This window comes from Rutilus rutilus (genome assembly GCF_951802725.1).
Source record: "Rutilus rutilus genome assembly, chromosome: 25".
NCBI classification, from domain to species: Eukaryota; Metazoa; Chordata; class Actinopteri; order Cypriniformes; family Leuciscidae; genus Rutilus; species Rutilus rutilus.
Genome location: NC_140229.1, coordinates 12,392,387 through 12,411,196, shown reverse-complemented (window position 1 = coordinate 12,411,196; position 18,810 = coordinate 12,392,387). Strand labels below are relative to the sequence as shown.

Genomic DNA, 18,810 nt, shown 5'->3' with positions numbered 1-18,810 from the left:
GCTGAAAAGGGGAGAGGCTACACTAGGTCTATAGATTTTCCAGAGGTTTTTTTTTTTTTTGGTTTGTCAAATTGCCTTTGTTAAAATTAGGTCTTGTACTAAAGTATCAACGCTAATCAGCCATTGGATCTTGAAAATAAACCTTGAATGCCATGAATGTTTAAAAAAGCTGTCGTGCACGTGTTGTGTTTTAACGCTCCATGAGATTTCCTTATGTAGCCTAACTATGTAACACATGTACATGTTAAATTAATTATATGATTTTCGTTTACATTGATAATGAGAAACCTGCAAGTCTTTCGTAACGGTAAGATCATGTTTTTGGTGCTAGAAATAGTTCTGCGCATGCGCGGACAGTCGTGGCGTCTAGGTTTCCACGGCAACAGTTCAGCAAACGAAACGTTACATGACAATGAACGACTCATCTTTCGATATAGATCGCAGGTAAAAATGATCAAATCAGGACAGGAGCATATCTATGGATTTGTGTATGAGGTAATATTATGATGATGCAGAATTGATTTACATTGTCAGTGTTTAAGAAGCCTTTGCACATATTAACAACATGGGCTACACAGCTGAATTGAAACGTCAGTCAGTCAACAACCGAATGAACTTTCAACATTTAACGAAAATGACTCTTAATTGCTGAATTAAACTGAAAATCTGTTTATCACTCCTAATGTTGATTTTGCGACATGGAGACGATCGTATTTGAACAACAACGCCATCATGAGCTCAACGGGCCTGAGGCGCTGAAACAGTCAAAAGTAAAATTGAACATGACCAAAGACTCTAGTCCAAGGGATAATGTGCCCGATTTACAGCTGATGTGTGATTCCCTAGAGTCAGATACTGAGAGTTTGGTGCAGGAGAAGGAGTACCAGCGAGAGCTTCAGATGCGCATTGACCTCCTCTCTGCTGAGAACTTCAAACAACATTGTGCTAAGACTGACAGCGAGGAAGAGCATCTTGATGTTTATGATAGTCTGGATCTGAAACCAAGACGGGTGAAGGGACCACATGAGCCACTGAGGTAAAACAACAGTGCTACAGAGCTATTTCCACCTCCAACAATAGTTGACATGTCATTTCAAGCAGTCTCCTGTGATGCAAAATGCTATTTCATCCTGTATAATTGTTATACAGGAGGTTTTATGACCTCATATTAATTGAGAGACTACATTGGATATTTGATATTTTTAAAAGGATAGTCCACCCAAAACATTAAAATTCTGTCATCATTTACTCACCCTCATGTCTTTTCAAACCAGTTGGACTTGGACATTCTTTTTTTCTGTGGAACATGAAGCAGATATTTTTGTGAAATGTCAGCGTTTTTCCCCCACACAATGGAAGTCAGTAGTAACCAAAACTGTTTTTTTTTACCAACATTCTTCAAAACATCTTCTATGTGTTCCTCAGAAGAAATAAAGGAACGGGTTTGGAATGACACGAGGGTGAGTAAATTATGACAGTGATTAAAAAATGGTTTGAAGTTTGCAAGGAATGGTGACCCTTACACATTCTAAAATCCTAATGTTAATATCCATGTAATTTGTGAGCTACGCAATTGCAGATGTCGGTGCTGTATTTTAATAAACAACATCCTTACTACTCCTAAATGCTTTTGTAGAGGTTTCATACATCTGTTGTCATAATATGCTCTCTGTCAAGCAAATCCAGTTCCCAAAGCTCAGAGGCCTGTTGCATGAAGCCAGTTTCAGTTGCTACCCAGGTAAGCTTGCGATTAGTTTGAGCAAACTCAGTTTTTTCTGGCTCAAGAAGGTGGATTGGTTTTTAGCGGTGTTTATCACCATGGACTTATACTACACCGCTAACCGCTGCTCCAGAGCAGGTTTTATTGTGGGTTAGAGATCGCAAACCAAAACCAGATCAAACAGCTGTGAGCAAAGTGACATATATCTGATGTATCCCCCTTTATCTAAAAAAATTGCCTGTCTTTTGCCAAGTGGTGGCCACTGCAGAGTCAAATGACGTACAGCTCCACCTCTCTGGACGTCTAGGGGGAGCTGGACGTCACACTCCACCCATGGCTCTGCAGTGAGCAGCCTTTGTCATTTTCTGTTAATTATTAATTAATTATTATTAATATTAGTATATCCATATAATCATTATATGAATTGACAATTAATATACAAATTAGCATTACAATTTATATATATATATATATATATATATATATATATATATATATATATATATATGTATATATACACATACACACACACACACACACACACACACACACACACAGACAGAGCATTTAAAATGATTAAGCTTAAGTATTTTATTTTGAGCTTGTTGTGGACCGATATAAATGATTATTTAAACTCATATCAAACGCATTGATATAGTCTGATGTTTTCTTTTAGCTGCCTTCTCAAACTTTCACTGCAGCAACAGTGTTTATTCCTGACTTGTAAACGCATTGAAATTTAAGACATTTTTCATATCTATCTCTAAATCTTCGACAGAGAAGTGAATTGCACTGACGCTCTCACGAAAATTGTATTAAACCGATGCTCTCCATGTTCCGTGTGATTGGCTGTTTGCTGCATGTGTTGCACTTTCAGGTGCACGTGCTCCCGATGTAATTGCAAACTCTCGATTAAACCTGAGTTGACAGAGAATGGAGTGTTGTGAACCTGATCTAAACCAGGTTGTATTTGTTTGCTTTTGTCAACTCTAAACCTACTATGAAACTCAGAGTTTGTTCAACTAGCTTCATGCAACAGACCTCTGGTGTGCTGGTGATGACAAAATTAAAGACAGAATCAGAAAGAGCTTTATTGCCAAGTGTGCTTGCACCCATAAGGAATTTTTCTTGGTACTGAAGCTTCCAGTGCACATATACAAATACAAATACAACAAGAAACATAGTAATACAAATTCTAATAAAAAAAAAAAAAAAAATATATATATATATATATATATATATATATATATATATATATATATATAAAAAAGTATAAAAGTAAAAAAGTAGGGTCACAGTTGGGTTTAGTCCGAATAAACATTTACAGATTATGAACATATTTACAGTATTTTGAGTAGTATGAATAATATAAATATAAATATCACCTGAGTTAAAGAATATTACATTAGACAGTGAGAGTCTAGTGCATGTTACAGATTATGAACATATTTACAGTATTTTGAGTAGTATGAATAATATAAATATAAATATCACCTGAGTTAAAGAATATTACATTAGACAGTGGGAGTCTAGTGCATGTTACAGCTTATGAACATATTTACAGTATTTTGAGTAGTATGAATAGATATGAATATCACCTGAGTTAGAGAATATTGCACTGAATATTGAATATTGTTGAATATGTTGAACATATTGAATATGTTGAACATATTGAATATGTTGGGTTCTTTAATTTTTTTCAGTTCTTGAGCAGAAATAGTTCTGATAGCAACCTGATAACCACTGTATGGTTGGATTCAGTCTATGATCTTAATAAAGTTACCTTTTGCTTTAGTTGCACATCTAATATTTATTGTCAGCTGCTTTAAAGTTACCTGTAACTAGACCCAGAGGTCAAAAGTACAGAAGAATGAGCCAAGCAATAGACTTTCCAGGATCATAACTGTCTCACTTGAGGCGTGTCTTCCATCTGCTATGATCTATTTTTCACATGTGAAATTTAGGTAAAATGTTTTAAATGCACTAAAAAAGGCAATACAGGCAAGCATTCATGTATTAGGTTGTAGGCTAAGAACCGCGTATCAATGAGAGTGTCCCCCTATCGAATATCCCTCTGTTTTGAATGTCAGGTTTAGCTTCTGTTGCTAAAATAAACTGAATAAACAACGCCAATAAACCTTATTCACAGCAGCGCTGTCTTTGATTTTTAACGGGAATTAAATCGAGGCTGTGAGGGATCGACATACATCTCTTCAGTGAGTGTCCTGTTATTTAATGTGTTTTTGGATTGTTCTGCTGACGAAACACTGCAAAAATATATTTCCAAGAAATTTAAATTGACAAAAAACTCCGGACAATGTAAGCTGTGGACAATTTCAAGTGATATACAAGACAATAGAAAACAAGTGTATCCCTAACAGCCTCGCTTTTATACCTGTCACGGCGCTGCTCTGAATAAGGTCTATACCTGAAAAAAACTAAATGAAAGACATCACCGAAAAAAAATGACTGAGTTTTTTTGTGTTTAGCCGCTCTGCAAACAGCCGGGATGACTGACAGCTTTTATTCGCATGTCTAATAGATAATGACAGTCTTTGAAAATGATGTTTGCGCTTGCATTTTAATTGAGCCGAAATACCCACTAATGTTTGTACTTTCCAAACAAGTACCCTCATTTAGGGAAAATTAGATTTTTAGTTTGCAGGATGTTACCACAATAAGGTCCCATTCAGCAGTCTGTTAAAAAGCAGTTGCTTTGTTGCCAATGAATGAACGAGCTCTCTGCGCTGCCGGAACACAGATTGCTGGAATCTGAAGTGTGGATCACCGCATCTGTCTCCACTCCTTCATCTCCAGCCCAACTGTTGTGTCCGCCACTCAAAATCTGCCTCGGGATAAAAACGGGAGGCGTTTGTTTTAATTTTTTGCAGACTGATAGCCGATGCGCTGAAGAGGTACTTAACCCCATGCACAGTTTTTTTCATAATGGTTATGGCGAACCTTGACAAAGACTTTATTGTCGAAGCGAAGCAGCTCCCTCATAATATTTTCATGCTCAAGAATGAAATCCTGCGAATTAATGGCGTGCAGCAATATTTAACATAATATCATTGAAGCTAATAACTACCCATTTAGTTTACATCCTCTTTACTCCACACATTGTCTTTAAAGAGACTCAAGTGTCGCATTCAGAATGAAACGAGTCTGTGTGTCCTATTGGATTTAATTCTGACACATTTATATTAACACAAGAGAGACTTTGCATGTTAACGACCCCGTCACAGCTGCGGGCCCACGGCGCATTCTCAAGACCATGTCGGTGGAATCATTACAGAGCCATTCCTTGCCCTTTGCCCTCATTGGCTGAAGTGCCATGCATCCAGGCAGCCTCGTATTTGGCATCATGGGATGTGAAGAGCATCTTGTACTATTCAGAGGCACACAACAAAGAGGCACTCTTCTAATTATTTTAATGAGATCTTTTCATCCAATGATGCTAGGAGCACATTAGGTTGTAGTTTGAACCTATTTCATATGTTTGAATTAGCCATTTGCAAAACTATCCCCAAATTGTGGTCTTCAGACCCATAGTCATTAGAGGTAAGAGAAGACGGTGGGGGGAGAGAATAGAACACGCTATTACCATTTCGCTTCGGCTGAGAAGTGTATCTGATTTTTTTCCCTTATGTTTTGATGGCTGTTTGAGGCATTCAGACTGTCTTACTGACAATGCCGAAAGCACTAAATGAGACGTACCCAGCCTGCTCTTCAATTTAAAGCTAAGTGTTTATGACTTATTTCTTCTTAACTCTTTTTGAAATATTTCAGACAAACTCCCCCCGAAGATGAATACGCGTACTTGCGCTACGACCCAAACTGGAGGAAGAATCAGGAAGGGGCTCAGGTTTTCAACCAGCTAAACGAGAGACTTTCTCTCGACTCGTTTGAGGGGTCCGAAGATAGTATTGAACCTTTGGAGAACTTTGCTCTAGGTAGCAGGCAAGATTATGTCGTTGTCAGTAATCCACCCACAGCTCAGATGGAAAATACTTTATCCCAGCCACCTTCACCTCCTTTCCACCTGCACCCACAACAGGAAGACATTCCCGAGACCCCCGAATCAAAAAGTTCTTGCATGTCCTCTGAAGGCACAGCACGGGATGATGGAAAGCATCTGAATGTCAAATCAGTTTCTCCCCAGAAGACAAGATCACAACATCTTTCTGATCTGACGCCAGTCAGAGATAAGAAACACATTGTGGAGCGTAACAAAGCAACTCTTGGTATCAACACACATAAGCAGGGGTCTTACCTGAAAGCTCATCAGCATAAAGATAAACCAGATGAGACAAAGCAAGTAAGTATTTTTGGAACATTCCCCCCATTTTAGGAAACTAATTGGTTTCTTTTTTTCTTTTTTCTCTTCTATAGGTATTGCATGATTCAATTTAGCTTATACCATATACTATAGTCAACATTTGAAGTGTCGACATCAAAAAAAGTTAATCAAAGTTGTCCTAAGACAAGAATGGGTATTGTTCAAAATTCATGTACAACTTTGATGAAAGGTTTTGATCCACTTTAAATGTTGACTACTGTATTTGACTGGAAGCATATGTGACCAAATTGAAGTCTCATGGCTAACCACTAGAGGGTGGACTAACACAGCATACTGTGACACAGCGTCCTCAATGTCAGATATTGGGTAGTTTAGGCCCAAGGCTAGTGTTATTCAATAGACATTTTCATGCGAATGATGACTCCATTCATAAAATTATTTTTTTAATTACCCAATATCCTGAATGAAGTATCGCTATAGTTTTTTTAATAACTACATAATGACTGTGTGTCATTGCTTTCAGTAGTAGGCCTATATTATAATTCTTGTTTTGTTAATTTTTGTATTCATCTTTTATATTTTTTTAGAAGCCATAAAGTATTTAAGTTAACTGAAGTTACAAGCACTTAAGTATTTAAGTTAAGTTAACTGAAGTTAACTGCATATCACAAGTTGTGAATATGCAGTGTATCTAGTCTAGAGACATTCCTTATGTTTTTGATTGTATATAAATATTTTTAACGCACAAACAAGGCCATATCATGATCTGACCTTTATCTTTTAATCTGAATAAGTGACCTTGGTGTTTTCATTGCTCCTGGTTTTAAGGAGACTACACTGCCTGTGTCACGGAAATTAATTTGGCAGACACAGAGTCTTCAGATGGAGCAGAGAGAAGAGAATGAATCATGTCTGTCTATGTAGTGCCTATTATGAGTTGATCTGCACAACAGTGGCTGTTAAGAACATCAGAGGGGCATGGTTACCAATAGGCTCTTAGTTATCAGTGCACCTGGCCCAGGGTATAATTGGCAGGGTTGGCTTGTCTGCACACTGTGGCTCATGTGTATTTGCTAAATTTAAGACCTTACCCAGCCCATCTGAGCCCAGTCCCACCTTAATGTCTCACATCAACTGCATTAGCATAGTGAAGAGCCGTTAGCATTGTGACATGGTAAACAGAGCAAAGCTCTCCCCGCTTTAGATGGTGCCCTGAATGCACCAGCGGTGCCCTGGTATGAATTCAGCGCATTGTCTTTCCAAGAAATATGGTGCACTGTCAAGTTGCATTTACAAGGCAACATTGTAAGTCTTAAAGAGGCGGCTCATTGAAAAATGTTTATTTTGAGTTTATTTATATTTCACATCCCTTGAATAAAAAGTGGCAACTTCCCCAAGAAGAAAAGGAAATGTTCCATATTGCCTTGTTAATTTTATTTTGTATGAGAGTACATTTCAGTCAAGATAATTTTAAAAGATTAAGAGATGTAAACCTGTATAGATTTTTCTGAAAAGCCACTGTAAAGGATTGACAGATATGGATAACTCATTGTGAACAGGTTGTAATACTTGAAATTCCTTGTATTATTCCAAGAGAGAAAACAAATGTTTGTTTGTTCATGAAAAATATCAGTCAGATACATTTTTTCCCCAGGTAAGGATTAATGGAATGTATTTAAATATGATTATTAAACCATCCTGGGCACAAATAATGATAGAAATAACGTTAGAATGAAAGACTTGGAAATTCTTAAACATGTGAATGTCAAAATTCTTTCAAGAAATCAGTTCTTCGTGACAGATTATCATACAACAAGAATTTTGCAGTACAACGTAACACATGAAGGGCAATCATAATACTTTGGCCACTTGGTTAAAGTGTTGCTTTTTTTGTCATTTGCCTACTATGAGAGAGCACAAAACCTCATGCCTTCCGTTCGTTATGTAGCTAAGCGCCTGCTCGTAAATTTGATACACAGCCTTTACTTTTGCCCTTTTTTTCTGGCCCCGTTTCCTTCAAAGGGAATAAAAAGCCCCTCAGCTCCCATCAGTTTTCGACATCATTATCAGAGCGTCTGTTGGGCTTTTAAAAAGCCACTATTTACTCTTTCACAAACCCCTAACTCCCGATAATTAGCCGTGTTATTAAATGTACACAATCTCATAATGCACCAACTTCCTACCGGCATGTGTGGGAGTGATGATGAGCTCCAGTAGAGACCCCTTTGATAAAGACAGAAGTAGCAGTGCAATCTTCTGCCATTGCACTCAGCCCCAATCCCTCGTCATCCCCCAGACCCTCACTTCAAAGCCAGAAACATAATGTACAATCTCTTAATAGCTCTAGACCAAGGCTCCGCGGCTCTCTGCCACTGTATACCCTACCTCAGTGTAAACACCTAATCAAGATTGCTTGGGCGGTCACAATAGCAACCAAATGCAATTCAAGAATTGCGGCCCTTTGAAGTCTTCATCGCAAAAGCTGTGTTTCCCAGTCTTGAGGAAAATGGCAAGCTCCAATCGTCTGACTTTGTTGTGCCACGTCTCGCCCCAAGAGGCAATTACGGGCCCCAATTTAACAGATAGATATTACACAGCTTATGAAGCTCAAAATGCAATTTTGTTTGATCATTTCCTCAATCTGATTGAGATTATTAAAATGGCAGACAAAAGGCAGTGGTCGTGGATGGGGCAGAGGTTGTGGCCTGCTGCGGCTAAGAGGACATGAAGGGCAGGTCTGTGATGTCTGCTACTCACACACCTGTTACAGCACAGCTCAATCTCTCTACTCGGAAAGATACTTGCCCGATACAGGAAAATGAGCTGGATGCGCAGCCTCCTATTAACCGTGCAGCATAACAAACAACGGATATTGCAATACATTTTTGTCCCAATAGATATTTTCATTTATAATGAGGATCGCTGCTATGAACATTTGCGCATTGCCTGCTCGTTGTTTTGCAATGCTGTTTTTTTGGTGCGATTTCCAAACTTTATTTCACACAGTCCAATTGCTGTATTAAAATATAAACATCCATCCATCTTTTTGGAACCACTAATTGAAGACCACTGGTGCTGGTGTTTCACAAATCAGTTCCTTGCGCACATGGCCTTTCGTTAAATACATAGACCAGCATGGCTGCCTGTTTATTGATGGATATGTTACAACTCAATCCACTCACAGCTTCATGTGTCTCTTTGACCTTCCTCTATTCACGCTTTCAGAATTAGCCGCATGCATTCAGGGACGCCGCAAGCTGTCAATACCATTGATCGGTGAGAATTGTCCTCAGCAGCCAAAGTGACTGGAAGTTTACTAAATGATTTTCATTACAGCATTAGCTGTAGATATTCCGCCTCTGAACGGGTACATTAAGAAAAATTGAGAGAGTGCACTGATGTAACGTGGATGTATCTAGACACTTATCTCCGAGAGAATCATTTTAAAGAGAATCAATAGAACACTCTTCTTGACACATGTAGGTCGGCTCAGAGGAGCTGTGGATAGTAATTAAGAATAAAAAGTTGATCATAAAAAGCCAATTGAATTGTTAAGTTTGCCAGACACTCAGGGTCGAATAATTTTATTGACAAACCTGACTGGCTGTCAGTGCCGTTTTTGAGTAGGTGGATGATAAATTACAACTGTCAGCACACGTTTACACCAAAAGCGGCATGTAATTTATCGCCCAGCCATTTCTTCTCATTCTCACGGATGTCTTTGTTTCGCTGTCTCGGTGCACAGTTCACCCCTGTTGTTTGCAGTCAATACTTGAATAAAAATGCGAGGCGAAATAATAGCATTTCATCTACATGGCAACAGGTGAATTGTTAAAAGGAGGCTTATCAAGCAGTCACTCCCCTGACCCTTCTTTCTTCTCTTCCCACAGCCCAGGAAAACCTCTTACGAGACTATCAGCGCTCGTAGCCCGGAGAGTCAAGACAATGTCCGGGATCCTGAGCTGATGTGGCTCCAAAAAACACAAAAACTGAAGGTAGAGAGCTCACTTTATTGATTCCATCCATCTCTATCTGTGCACACGTAGGTGGGGCTGCTTGGCACAACCCTTTGGCCTAATGCATAACAGTCTGCGAGGGCTTCCTCTCAAGATGAAAATGTCTGCACAGTGGGCACACTGTCACCCGGGATTTCATTTCTGCTGTGATGGACGCAATTTCTGATGGAGTTGTTCAGGCACAATGGAGCCTCTGAAATGTCTTGAAAAGGAGCCTGTGCCGAGGAAAGAGGGGGAATGGAGAAGCATCATTATTTTGAGCACTTGAACGGTCACCTTAATGCCGGCAAGCAGAGGAGTGTAAATATTTTCCCATTAAGAATGGTGCAAGCTGGTGTTGGCTAAATCAGAGGCATTGCATGCTGAGGCACAGTTCCAGACCTCACAAGAATAATGTCCGTCGGTCCCCCATGCATTCCAGGCTCGCCACAAAGAAACATTATATAAATGCTCCTGTCTGTCTTTCCTCTCGTTCATGACAATAGCTGTGAAGCAACGGTTATATAAGGACATATCTCTGCTCAATAGGATGGATTCTTTCAGCCCTTGTCCTGAAATAGTTAGAATTAGAGTGCGTGGGACACTATTGGCTAAACCTTTGTTATGCTTGCATTTGTAATTTAATATTTAAGGGGCATTATTTTGTGCAAATGGATTTTGCCTAAAGAGCCCTCATCATATTTGGGGAAAGTATTTCATTTATTCTAATTTCATTCTTTTTGTGCCTTCAGAATTTAGCTTTGTCATCTTAACGCAGAATCCATTTTCAGTGCTTTGGTCAGATTTTTGGCTTGCTTAGTAGGGGTTTAAAATACACTGCACTGACACTATCAGATGAGAACAAAGTTTGGAAGGAATTGAGCTAGATGATGGCACTATTGTCTTCTGTCGAGCTGTTTTATAGCTGAATCAAATCTGTTTTGTAACTGATGGATTTTGCAACATCGATACTGTTATTGAACTGAACTGAATCAACACTGAATTGACTTGGGCTGAATAACGACACTATTGTCTTCTGTAGAGCTGCTTATAGCTGAATTGAACTTGAACTTCATAATTGATTAACTTTTCACCAACTCTGAACTGACTTGAGCTGAATAATGACACTATTGTCCTTTTAGAGCTGCTAAATTTGAATTTGTCTCATATTTGATGTAGTTTGCATCAGTGATTCTGTAATTTTCCTGTTTATGATTGTGAAGGTGCTCTGAAACAATCTGTATTGTAAGTATTGTAAGGTTACGTGACTTGAGATTTTAAATCAATCTTTATTTTTTCCCCTAACTATAGCAGAGCCATAAAGAGAGGAAGGAACCGAAGAGGAGGGAGCGAACCAGCAACCACCAAGATCAGCTCAAGCCACCGGTTCCTGAATCCAAACCCAGAGCACAACTTAAACCCCTAACAGAGAGACACGTCATCAGCGTTGATCAACTATCGCAGGACTCTGAGGAAACTCCAGTGGTCTACACCCATGATCCACCACAACACCAGTCTGGACTTCAATCTCACAGTCATGCTCCAGCAACCTTCAAACTTAACATAAACCTCCACACACCTGCCAATCCAGCACAGCCACTGAATCTTTCCCAGAAAGAGACCATTTTAACGCTTGTTTCTCAAGCACTGCACTGGGACAGGCCTGATCTGTTTAATCCACCCTTTTTACAACAAGGTTATCACTCTGTGCTTCCCAATTCAGAAGGGCAGATGGGATTAGCTCCAAAAGCTGTTGTATCTTCCCCAGCCCCCCACACTGGAGTGGTATACGCTGTGGACAGAAGTGTTCCCCAGAGGCATGCTGGGAAACCTCTTACCAATGCATTTGAAAATTCATCATTCAAGAATCACAACAGACTCAGGCAAGTCCACAAACATACTTTATGCCAGTATCCCAACATGAACCCACAGTATCAAGTATGCATATTCATAGTATGTTCATACACTAGCCTATATTGTTTTTAAGGCTGAGGTGTGTTATTTTTAGTCCTGCTTAATGTGGATGTTTGATGGTCATATTTCGTCCTACCTGTTAATTTATTTTAAATGGATTAAACATACAATTCATACATATAATGACTTCAGTATACCTATTCTATAATAAGAATGTTTTTAAATGATTATTTTTTTGGCAGCATTAAGTAAAAAATGCCAGGGTGATACAACTGTTGTGGGGTCACACTGGAAAAAAAATAATTATCATAAATTATTAAGAAGAAATCCTGAAGTATGATTTGTGAGGCATGATCGTTTATTATTATTTCTTATATTTTTTTTTGTAACAAAATGGCTTCACACCAACAAAGCCTTGTTATGCAGAACATGCAGAAAAAATACATAAAACAGGAAATTATATAATTGAGAGGACCCCTGCAGACACTCATGAGTGTGGTCTCTTAAAACGTCATATAAAATGACCAAGGCAAGGTTTGTTCAGAGAGTGAATTTTCTATCCAAAATACTTAAATATTCCAAAAATATTTATGGAAATTTTTTTTTTTTTACTTATTTTTATTTTTTTTTAAATGTATTAATAGCATTTGGTGCCACTAATGCCACAGAAATGACACACTGCAGCTTTAAATACATTGATTTTATTGGTGTTAACTTTTAATAATGAATTTAGAGCATGCAATATGCAAAACATGTTCCCTAAGCCTTGGCATTCATGATGTGCTCCATGTTTCTGTAGGATACCAATACTAAAATTGCCCACATCTCCTCAAGTGGAGGCCAGCCACTATCCACCTGAGCTTTTGCCCAATGATGAGGAGAGCGTGGGACCCTTTGTGCCCCCAATGCAGATCTCTGCTCCTTACACGGTGCTGCCCCCTATAGGACGAGCTAACGGCAGCGACACAGAACTCGGCTCGGATAGATCAGAGCAGCAGCTGAATCCAATCCACAGAAGCAGCTCAGAAGGTTACCTTTCACAAATGGAAAAACTCAGACAGCTGAAGGCTAAAACAAATTATAAGGTGTGTATATGTGTTTAGTTTTAAGAATCAGTGTGCTTTGCGTTCATGCATCATGTATCTAGTCCAATCCTGCTCCTGGAGGGCCACTGTCCTGCAGAGTTTAGCTTTCAGCCTAAGTTGAAACACATACCAGCTACTCAAGGTCTTACTAGGCATACTAGAAACTTCCAGGCAGGTGTGTTGAGGCAAGATGGATCTAAACTCTGCAGGACAGTGGCCCTCCAGGACTGAGTTTGGACACCCCTTGTCTAGTATGACACTTTTAGCATCTTACAGCCTGACACTACTTAGCTAAAAACAGGGTTTCAAATAAATTTGAAATATTTAAAACATTTCAAATATAAAATTCCATTTATAATATATTGATATATTGTTTCACAGTGTAAATAAATGAAATGATACACAGCAAAGTAATCATTTAAAAAAAAAACTGATTTAAACCCACATGGCACAATTCTTGTAATAATTAGCAGTATAGCAAAACAAATAGCTCAATGACTACAACGTCCTGTTTATACTTAGCAACCATCTTTAAGTTGCCATGACAGTATCTCAATGGGGCCTGGTGCAGATGTAACGATTATTGTGTGGGCCGATTCAGACAGCAGGTTAATTGTATAAGTAATTGAAGACACTCTTAATTGCAATGAGATGATGATATAAGGCACGGTCACAAAGACGACATTGAAAAGCGTTAGAGGATAAGGTGATTAAGCAGCACCCCCGTCTGTGCGGACCAGGGCTGGTAAGATGGTGATTTGCATTTAATGATAGCCTCTTTGTCCTCTAGCACCTTGAGCTCTGCAGGAAAGTCTCTCTTAGGAGCAGACGTACTCAACAACAACGTGCGACGACCACCATTTACATAGAATATTTAAGTTTACTCAACAGTTGTGTCCGTTCACTTGAAGGAGTGTTAAAGGGATAGTTTGCATAAAAATATAAATTCCGTCATCATTTATTTGTCCATACAATGAAAGTCAGTGGGGTCCAAAACAATTTTGGACCCCATTGACTTTCATTGTATGGACAAAAACTTGTACTAAATGGATTAAAAAACACTGAGATGTTTTTCAAAATATATTCTTTTGTGTTTTACAGTAAAAAGAAAGTTGTAGAGGTTTGAAGTAAATAAAACAGAATTTTATAACATAGATCAGTAAAGCGTTCAGTGCCGCATGAAGACGTCACAATTTAAGGGTCATTATGTCATGGAACACATCCACTTGATGCTGTGTCCGGATTATACGGTTCTTACACCATAAAACAGATTGCTTTCCTGGGAGAAGCTTGATCTCCTCACCTTGATGTGCCCGCCATCATGTCTCATAGGATTATGGGATAAATTTGTAAAACAGCTAGTGTGGCAGCCCAAGGGGAAGCAGATCAGAGTGGAAAACAGCCATCCTGCAGTGTCCATGACCAATGGCTGAGCCTTGAGAACCTGAAGGAGCCTGACCTGATTAGCGCTTTTGTTTGTGGATTGTTGCATGAGTGCACCTTAAGATCAAGACAGTTTCTCCTACTTTTTCTCACAATATCTTTGCTGTTTATAACAGTTATGCGGATAGCGCATAAATATTTATGCATTACAAAATGTCTTCTCAGGCTTATACGCTAAAGGACTACAAATGCATGAAACAGGAGGTGAAGCTTGGAGGTCTTGGACCTACAAACACAATACCAGAAGCTGTGGTAAATACTCACTTCAGATTGTATAAAGACTTAAGCATCTGACGATATTCATAAATAATGTTGTTAAATCTGAATAATTTGTGTGTGGAGTTGTATGAGAGACTCAATGGATAATTGGTGCTCTCTTTGTTGAATATTGATTTAGCTAATCCCTAATTGCTACGTCCAATTGTCAAGTATGGCCGTGTCTCAATAACCCCCTCTTTTCATTTCCTCATGAATTTAAAAGACTTGTGTTTCTGAACACAATGGAAATGGACCAACTAATCTAATGAGCATAGCCCTCAAAAAGCAAAAAGAGCTCGGCTGATGTAAAATGTTTATGTTTTTTTTTACCGCTCACAGCCTGGGAGAGGTGTTAACACTGATTCTGGAGGGATGATGAGTTTTATTTGCAGCTGTTGAGTAGCTTCATGGATGGATGTACAAAGAAACAGAGGGGCCTTAGGAGAGAAATGGCTTAGGTAATTAAAGCTCCCTTTTGTAATCTTGCTGCTCTTTCTTTCACTGCTGTCAGGCAGAGAAAATTAGACGACAGAAGCTGTATTCAAATGTGATCCGCGAACAGAACAAGAAGATAAGTAGGATTCCATCTCTGTCGGCCAAGGACCCAGTGGGCAGTGACAACAAGGACACCGTTCCCAGGAGGAAGGTATAGGAGAATCTCATTCTGAAAACATGAGCTTTACTTAAAGAGATGGTTCTCCCCAAAATTATAATTCTCTCATTGATTACTCACCCTCATGTCCTTCCAAACCCTGAAGACGTTTGTTCATCTTCGGAACACTAATGAACATATTTTTGATGAAATCTGAGAGCTTTCGGTCCCTCCGTTTGTACTGACAATTTGACGCCTTAAAACAGTTCGTAAAACTATATGAATTGAGCTCGTTAGTCCAAATTTGTGAAGAGACACTATGGCTTTATATGAAGACCAGATTTAATTTAAGCTTTTATTCACATATAAACATTGATCAGCGAACATAAACGGAAGCTCACCTGAACCTGCTTGACGCGCACCTTTGCTTCTGAAAAACCCGGAAATATGAAAAGGGTCAATTGGTTCTTGCGGAAGCTCAAATGTTCTGCGTAACACACAAGAATGAACCTACTTGAGTTTTCGTTTACCACAACTGATGTGCGAAGTTGATGTATATATGAATATGTTAATAAAAGCCTAAATTCAATCTGTTCATCATATAAAGCAATCCAGTCTCTTCAGAAATTTTGGATTATTGCAAATGGATTATTTTTACGATGTCTTTATGAACTTTTTGAAGGTCAAAATGGTAGTTGCGTAGCTGTCAACGGAGGGTCAGAAAGCTCTCAGATTTCATCAAAAATGTCTTAATTTGTGTTCCGAAGATGAATGAAAGTCTTTGGAAAGACATTTTTTATTTTTGGGTGAACTATCCCTTTAATTCGTAAACCATATATCTTGCATCCAGAGTGGTTTACATGTGTGTATATGTCATAATTTATTTCTTTATTGTTTATTATTAATAGAATATTTAAATTGTGGCTATAACCTTCATGTGGATTTTTTATATATATATATAAATTCAATCTCAAATCATTTTTGAAATTTCATTTTGACCAGGCTTTAGAATATGCCAAAACTATTGCAAAGCCCAAACCCTCTCCAAAGACAAAGGACAGAAACGGAGAGCAGCCCCAGAATCCTCAGGAAATGGACCCAATCCATCTGGCCACTCTGGAGATGTTGAGACGGCACGAGGATGAGAAACGTGCCGTGGCTCGCTTCAGAAACATTCATGCCATTTAATCTAAAGCCTTTATTCACTAAGATGCAACAGACATATGAGTTCTGTTAACTGCGCTTCTATAGAATCCTTATTTTCCCTTGCTTTAACTTTGTGTGTACTGTATATATACCTAATACTTCTTGTAATCCTGCTCATTTGCAAAGCACTGAAAGTGGAACAGGTGTGTAGCACATAATCCACTGCTTACTGATTCCAAAAACAATTTTTCGATATATAAAGAAATCTAGAATGAAATGCTGTGGGGTTTTCTTTCTTAGCTTTGCATTATCCTGCTATTTTCCCCTTGTTTCAATAGGGCTGTGCACAAGAGCACCAATCTCTTCAAGCACACCTGGATGCACCATTAACCCAGTGTAACGTGCCGTTTTCTGTCAGTTCCTGGCTATTAGTCTGATTATATCCACTTTCGCCTGCCCTTTTCTTTCACTGAGAGAAAAAAATAGGTCAAATAAGGATGACACTTTGAAGCCTCCCTTATTAGAGCCCCACAAACTTGTTTTCTGTATTTAAAGTGATAATTTTCCCCCTAAAACAAGCTCAAGCACCTATTTCTTTAATGGAAGCTTTAGATCGTTATCAAAGAGCTATTTACTCCTATGTAATATTTTAATTAGATTATAGCCTCTATTTAACCCATCATGTCTGCTTTGATACTCTGCGTTTTCAGTGTTAAGCCTCAGAGGCGAGGCTAATAAATGCTGGACCTTTTGAATTAATGAGAAATGTTGCCTTTCCAAACCGACTCTCTTTGCATCTTTTTTTCCTCTCTCTCTTTCTGTGTTTCCTGCCATTGAAATCAGTTAATTGAAGGGGTCTCTCTCAACCGCACATGAAGGAGGTTGAATTAGCATCCCTTTTTACGGATTGGGAGACTGAGGCAGGCTTTGATCTGTGGACAGTGCTGAAGGAGGCGGCAGGCCCCTGAAAATGAGCTGATGGCTCTGCTATTAGAGCAACATGCAGATGCGTCCATGTGTTGCAAAACGCTTAATCTTTTAATTGATCACCTTCCGCACGGCCTATTCTCTTGCAGTGTTTTATTTCCCCCGGCTAAATCAGAATCACGTTTTGAAAACGACATGAATTGCTTTTCAAAGGATGGAAGTGTGCCACATACCCTGTTAGAGTTTTTTTATTTATTTTTTATTTAAAGGACTGTTGCCATAACGCTACAAATAAACGTGAGCAACCCCTTGCTACACATGTTAACATTGTAGATATTTTATTTAAAATTTTCAGCTTTAGATTTATTTTCTAATAGAAATTCATGTTTGGTTATTTAAGGACACCTGTTGAGTCTTAAAGTATGCTTTTTATTTTTTTTAAATTAAAAATTAGTTTGTGGCCTCCCTAATCAAGACCTATCCCAACTCAAAGAGGTTAAAAAGATATGTATCCTTTTTTTTTTTTTTTACACATAAGTTCGCGCGCATATAGTTCGTGTCAACAGCGTTTCGCTCACAGAAATCGGGTTTGACTCGAGTGGGTAGGTAACCATAACAACACTTGCGATCGCTGTCTGCATCGGACGGTAGCCTACCTCAGAAAGTACGCTAGCCTACTGTATTTTTTTTTTATTATCACTGTTATTATCCACCTTATTTTGTAATATAGCCTACATATATTAAAATACGTGCTAAACTTCCGATTCGCGCCTAGCTATTTGGTAAATAACTAGAAGAATAACAAAGTGCCGTAAACGGTTTAAACATATATTTATGCTACTAACCGGTGTGTTTCATGATAATGAAATTAAAATAATATGATAACAATTTAAAGTTTGCAATATAAAGCAGTATTTTTTGTACAGGCAAAATCAAAATGACACCGGAAGCCAGACACATTCAAGTTACAAATGACCGCGCGAAAAACAAGGTGGATAGATTCACACATCTTGTTTAGTGTTGTAAAAACATTGACGGTTTGATAACTGCCGTGCACTGAAATATGAAAATTACGGACAGAAATTCTTCTTAAACGAATAATTGCAATTAAATGCAGGCCAAGTCTTTTTTTAAATCGCGAAAAATGAAAGCGACCCTAACATAACACCAAGCCCATAAGTGAAGACAGTAGAGGCATTATACAACTGAATTTAACATATCATAGGTGAAGGAATAGTCAATAATATATACAATGTGAGTTTACAAAGGACAAATTTATGTCTATCGATTGTCCAAGAACAATTCCAATGATCAACGACCAATTCCAAACCCACAATACAAAAATATGCTCATCATACATTCAGGCTCAGATCTCTGCTGGAACGGTCAAGAACAGGGATTTATTCCGTTAAAAACTGAGAACAATAGGC

At 38.5% G+C, this 18,810-nt stretch overlaps 1 protein-coding gene across 1 annotated transcript; it reads left to right on the top strand.

Moving 5' to 3' along the window:
• The first annotated feature begins 359 nt into the window (after positions 1-359).
• On the top strand, positions 360-16,727 carry jhy (junctional cadherin complex regulator). The gene is made up of 8 exons (XM_084400272.1): positions 360-1,036; positions 5,510-6,038; positions 9,911-10,015; positions 11,327-11,898; positions 12,729-13,014; positions 14,623-14,709; positions 15,227-15,361; positions 16,310-16,727. The coding sequence occupies exons 1-8, from the start codon at positions 699-701 to the stop codon at positions 16,493-16,495; spliced, it is 2,238 nt and encodes a 745-aa protein (XP_084256398.1). The 5' UTR covers positions 360-698; the 3' UTR covers positions 16,496-16,727.
• The last annotated feature ends 2,083 nt before the right edge of the window (positions 16,728-18,810 follow it).

Bases quoted from the DNA above. Each gene is read 5' to 3' on its own strand.
- jhy (XM_084400272.1), top strand. From the start codon at position 699: ATGGAGACGATCGTATTTGAACAACAACGCCATCATGAGCTCAACGGG. The intron at 13,015-14,622 runs GTGTGTATATGT...ATGTCTTCTCAG, and splicing joins AGGCTAAAACAAATTATAAG to GCTTATACGCTAAAGGACTA. The intron at 15,362-16,309 runs GTATAGGAGAAT...CATTTTGACCAG, and splicing joins ACACCGTTCCCAGGAGGAAG to GCTTTAGAATATGCCAAAAC.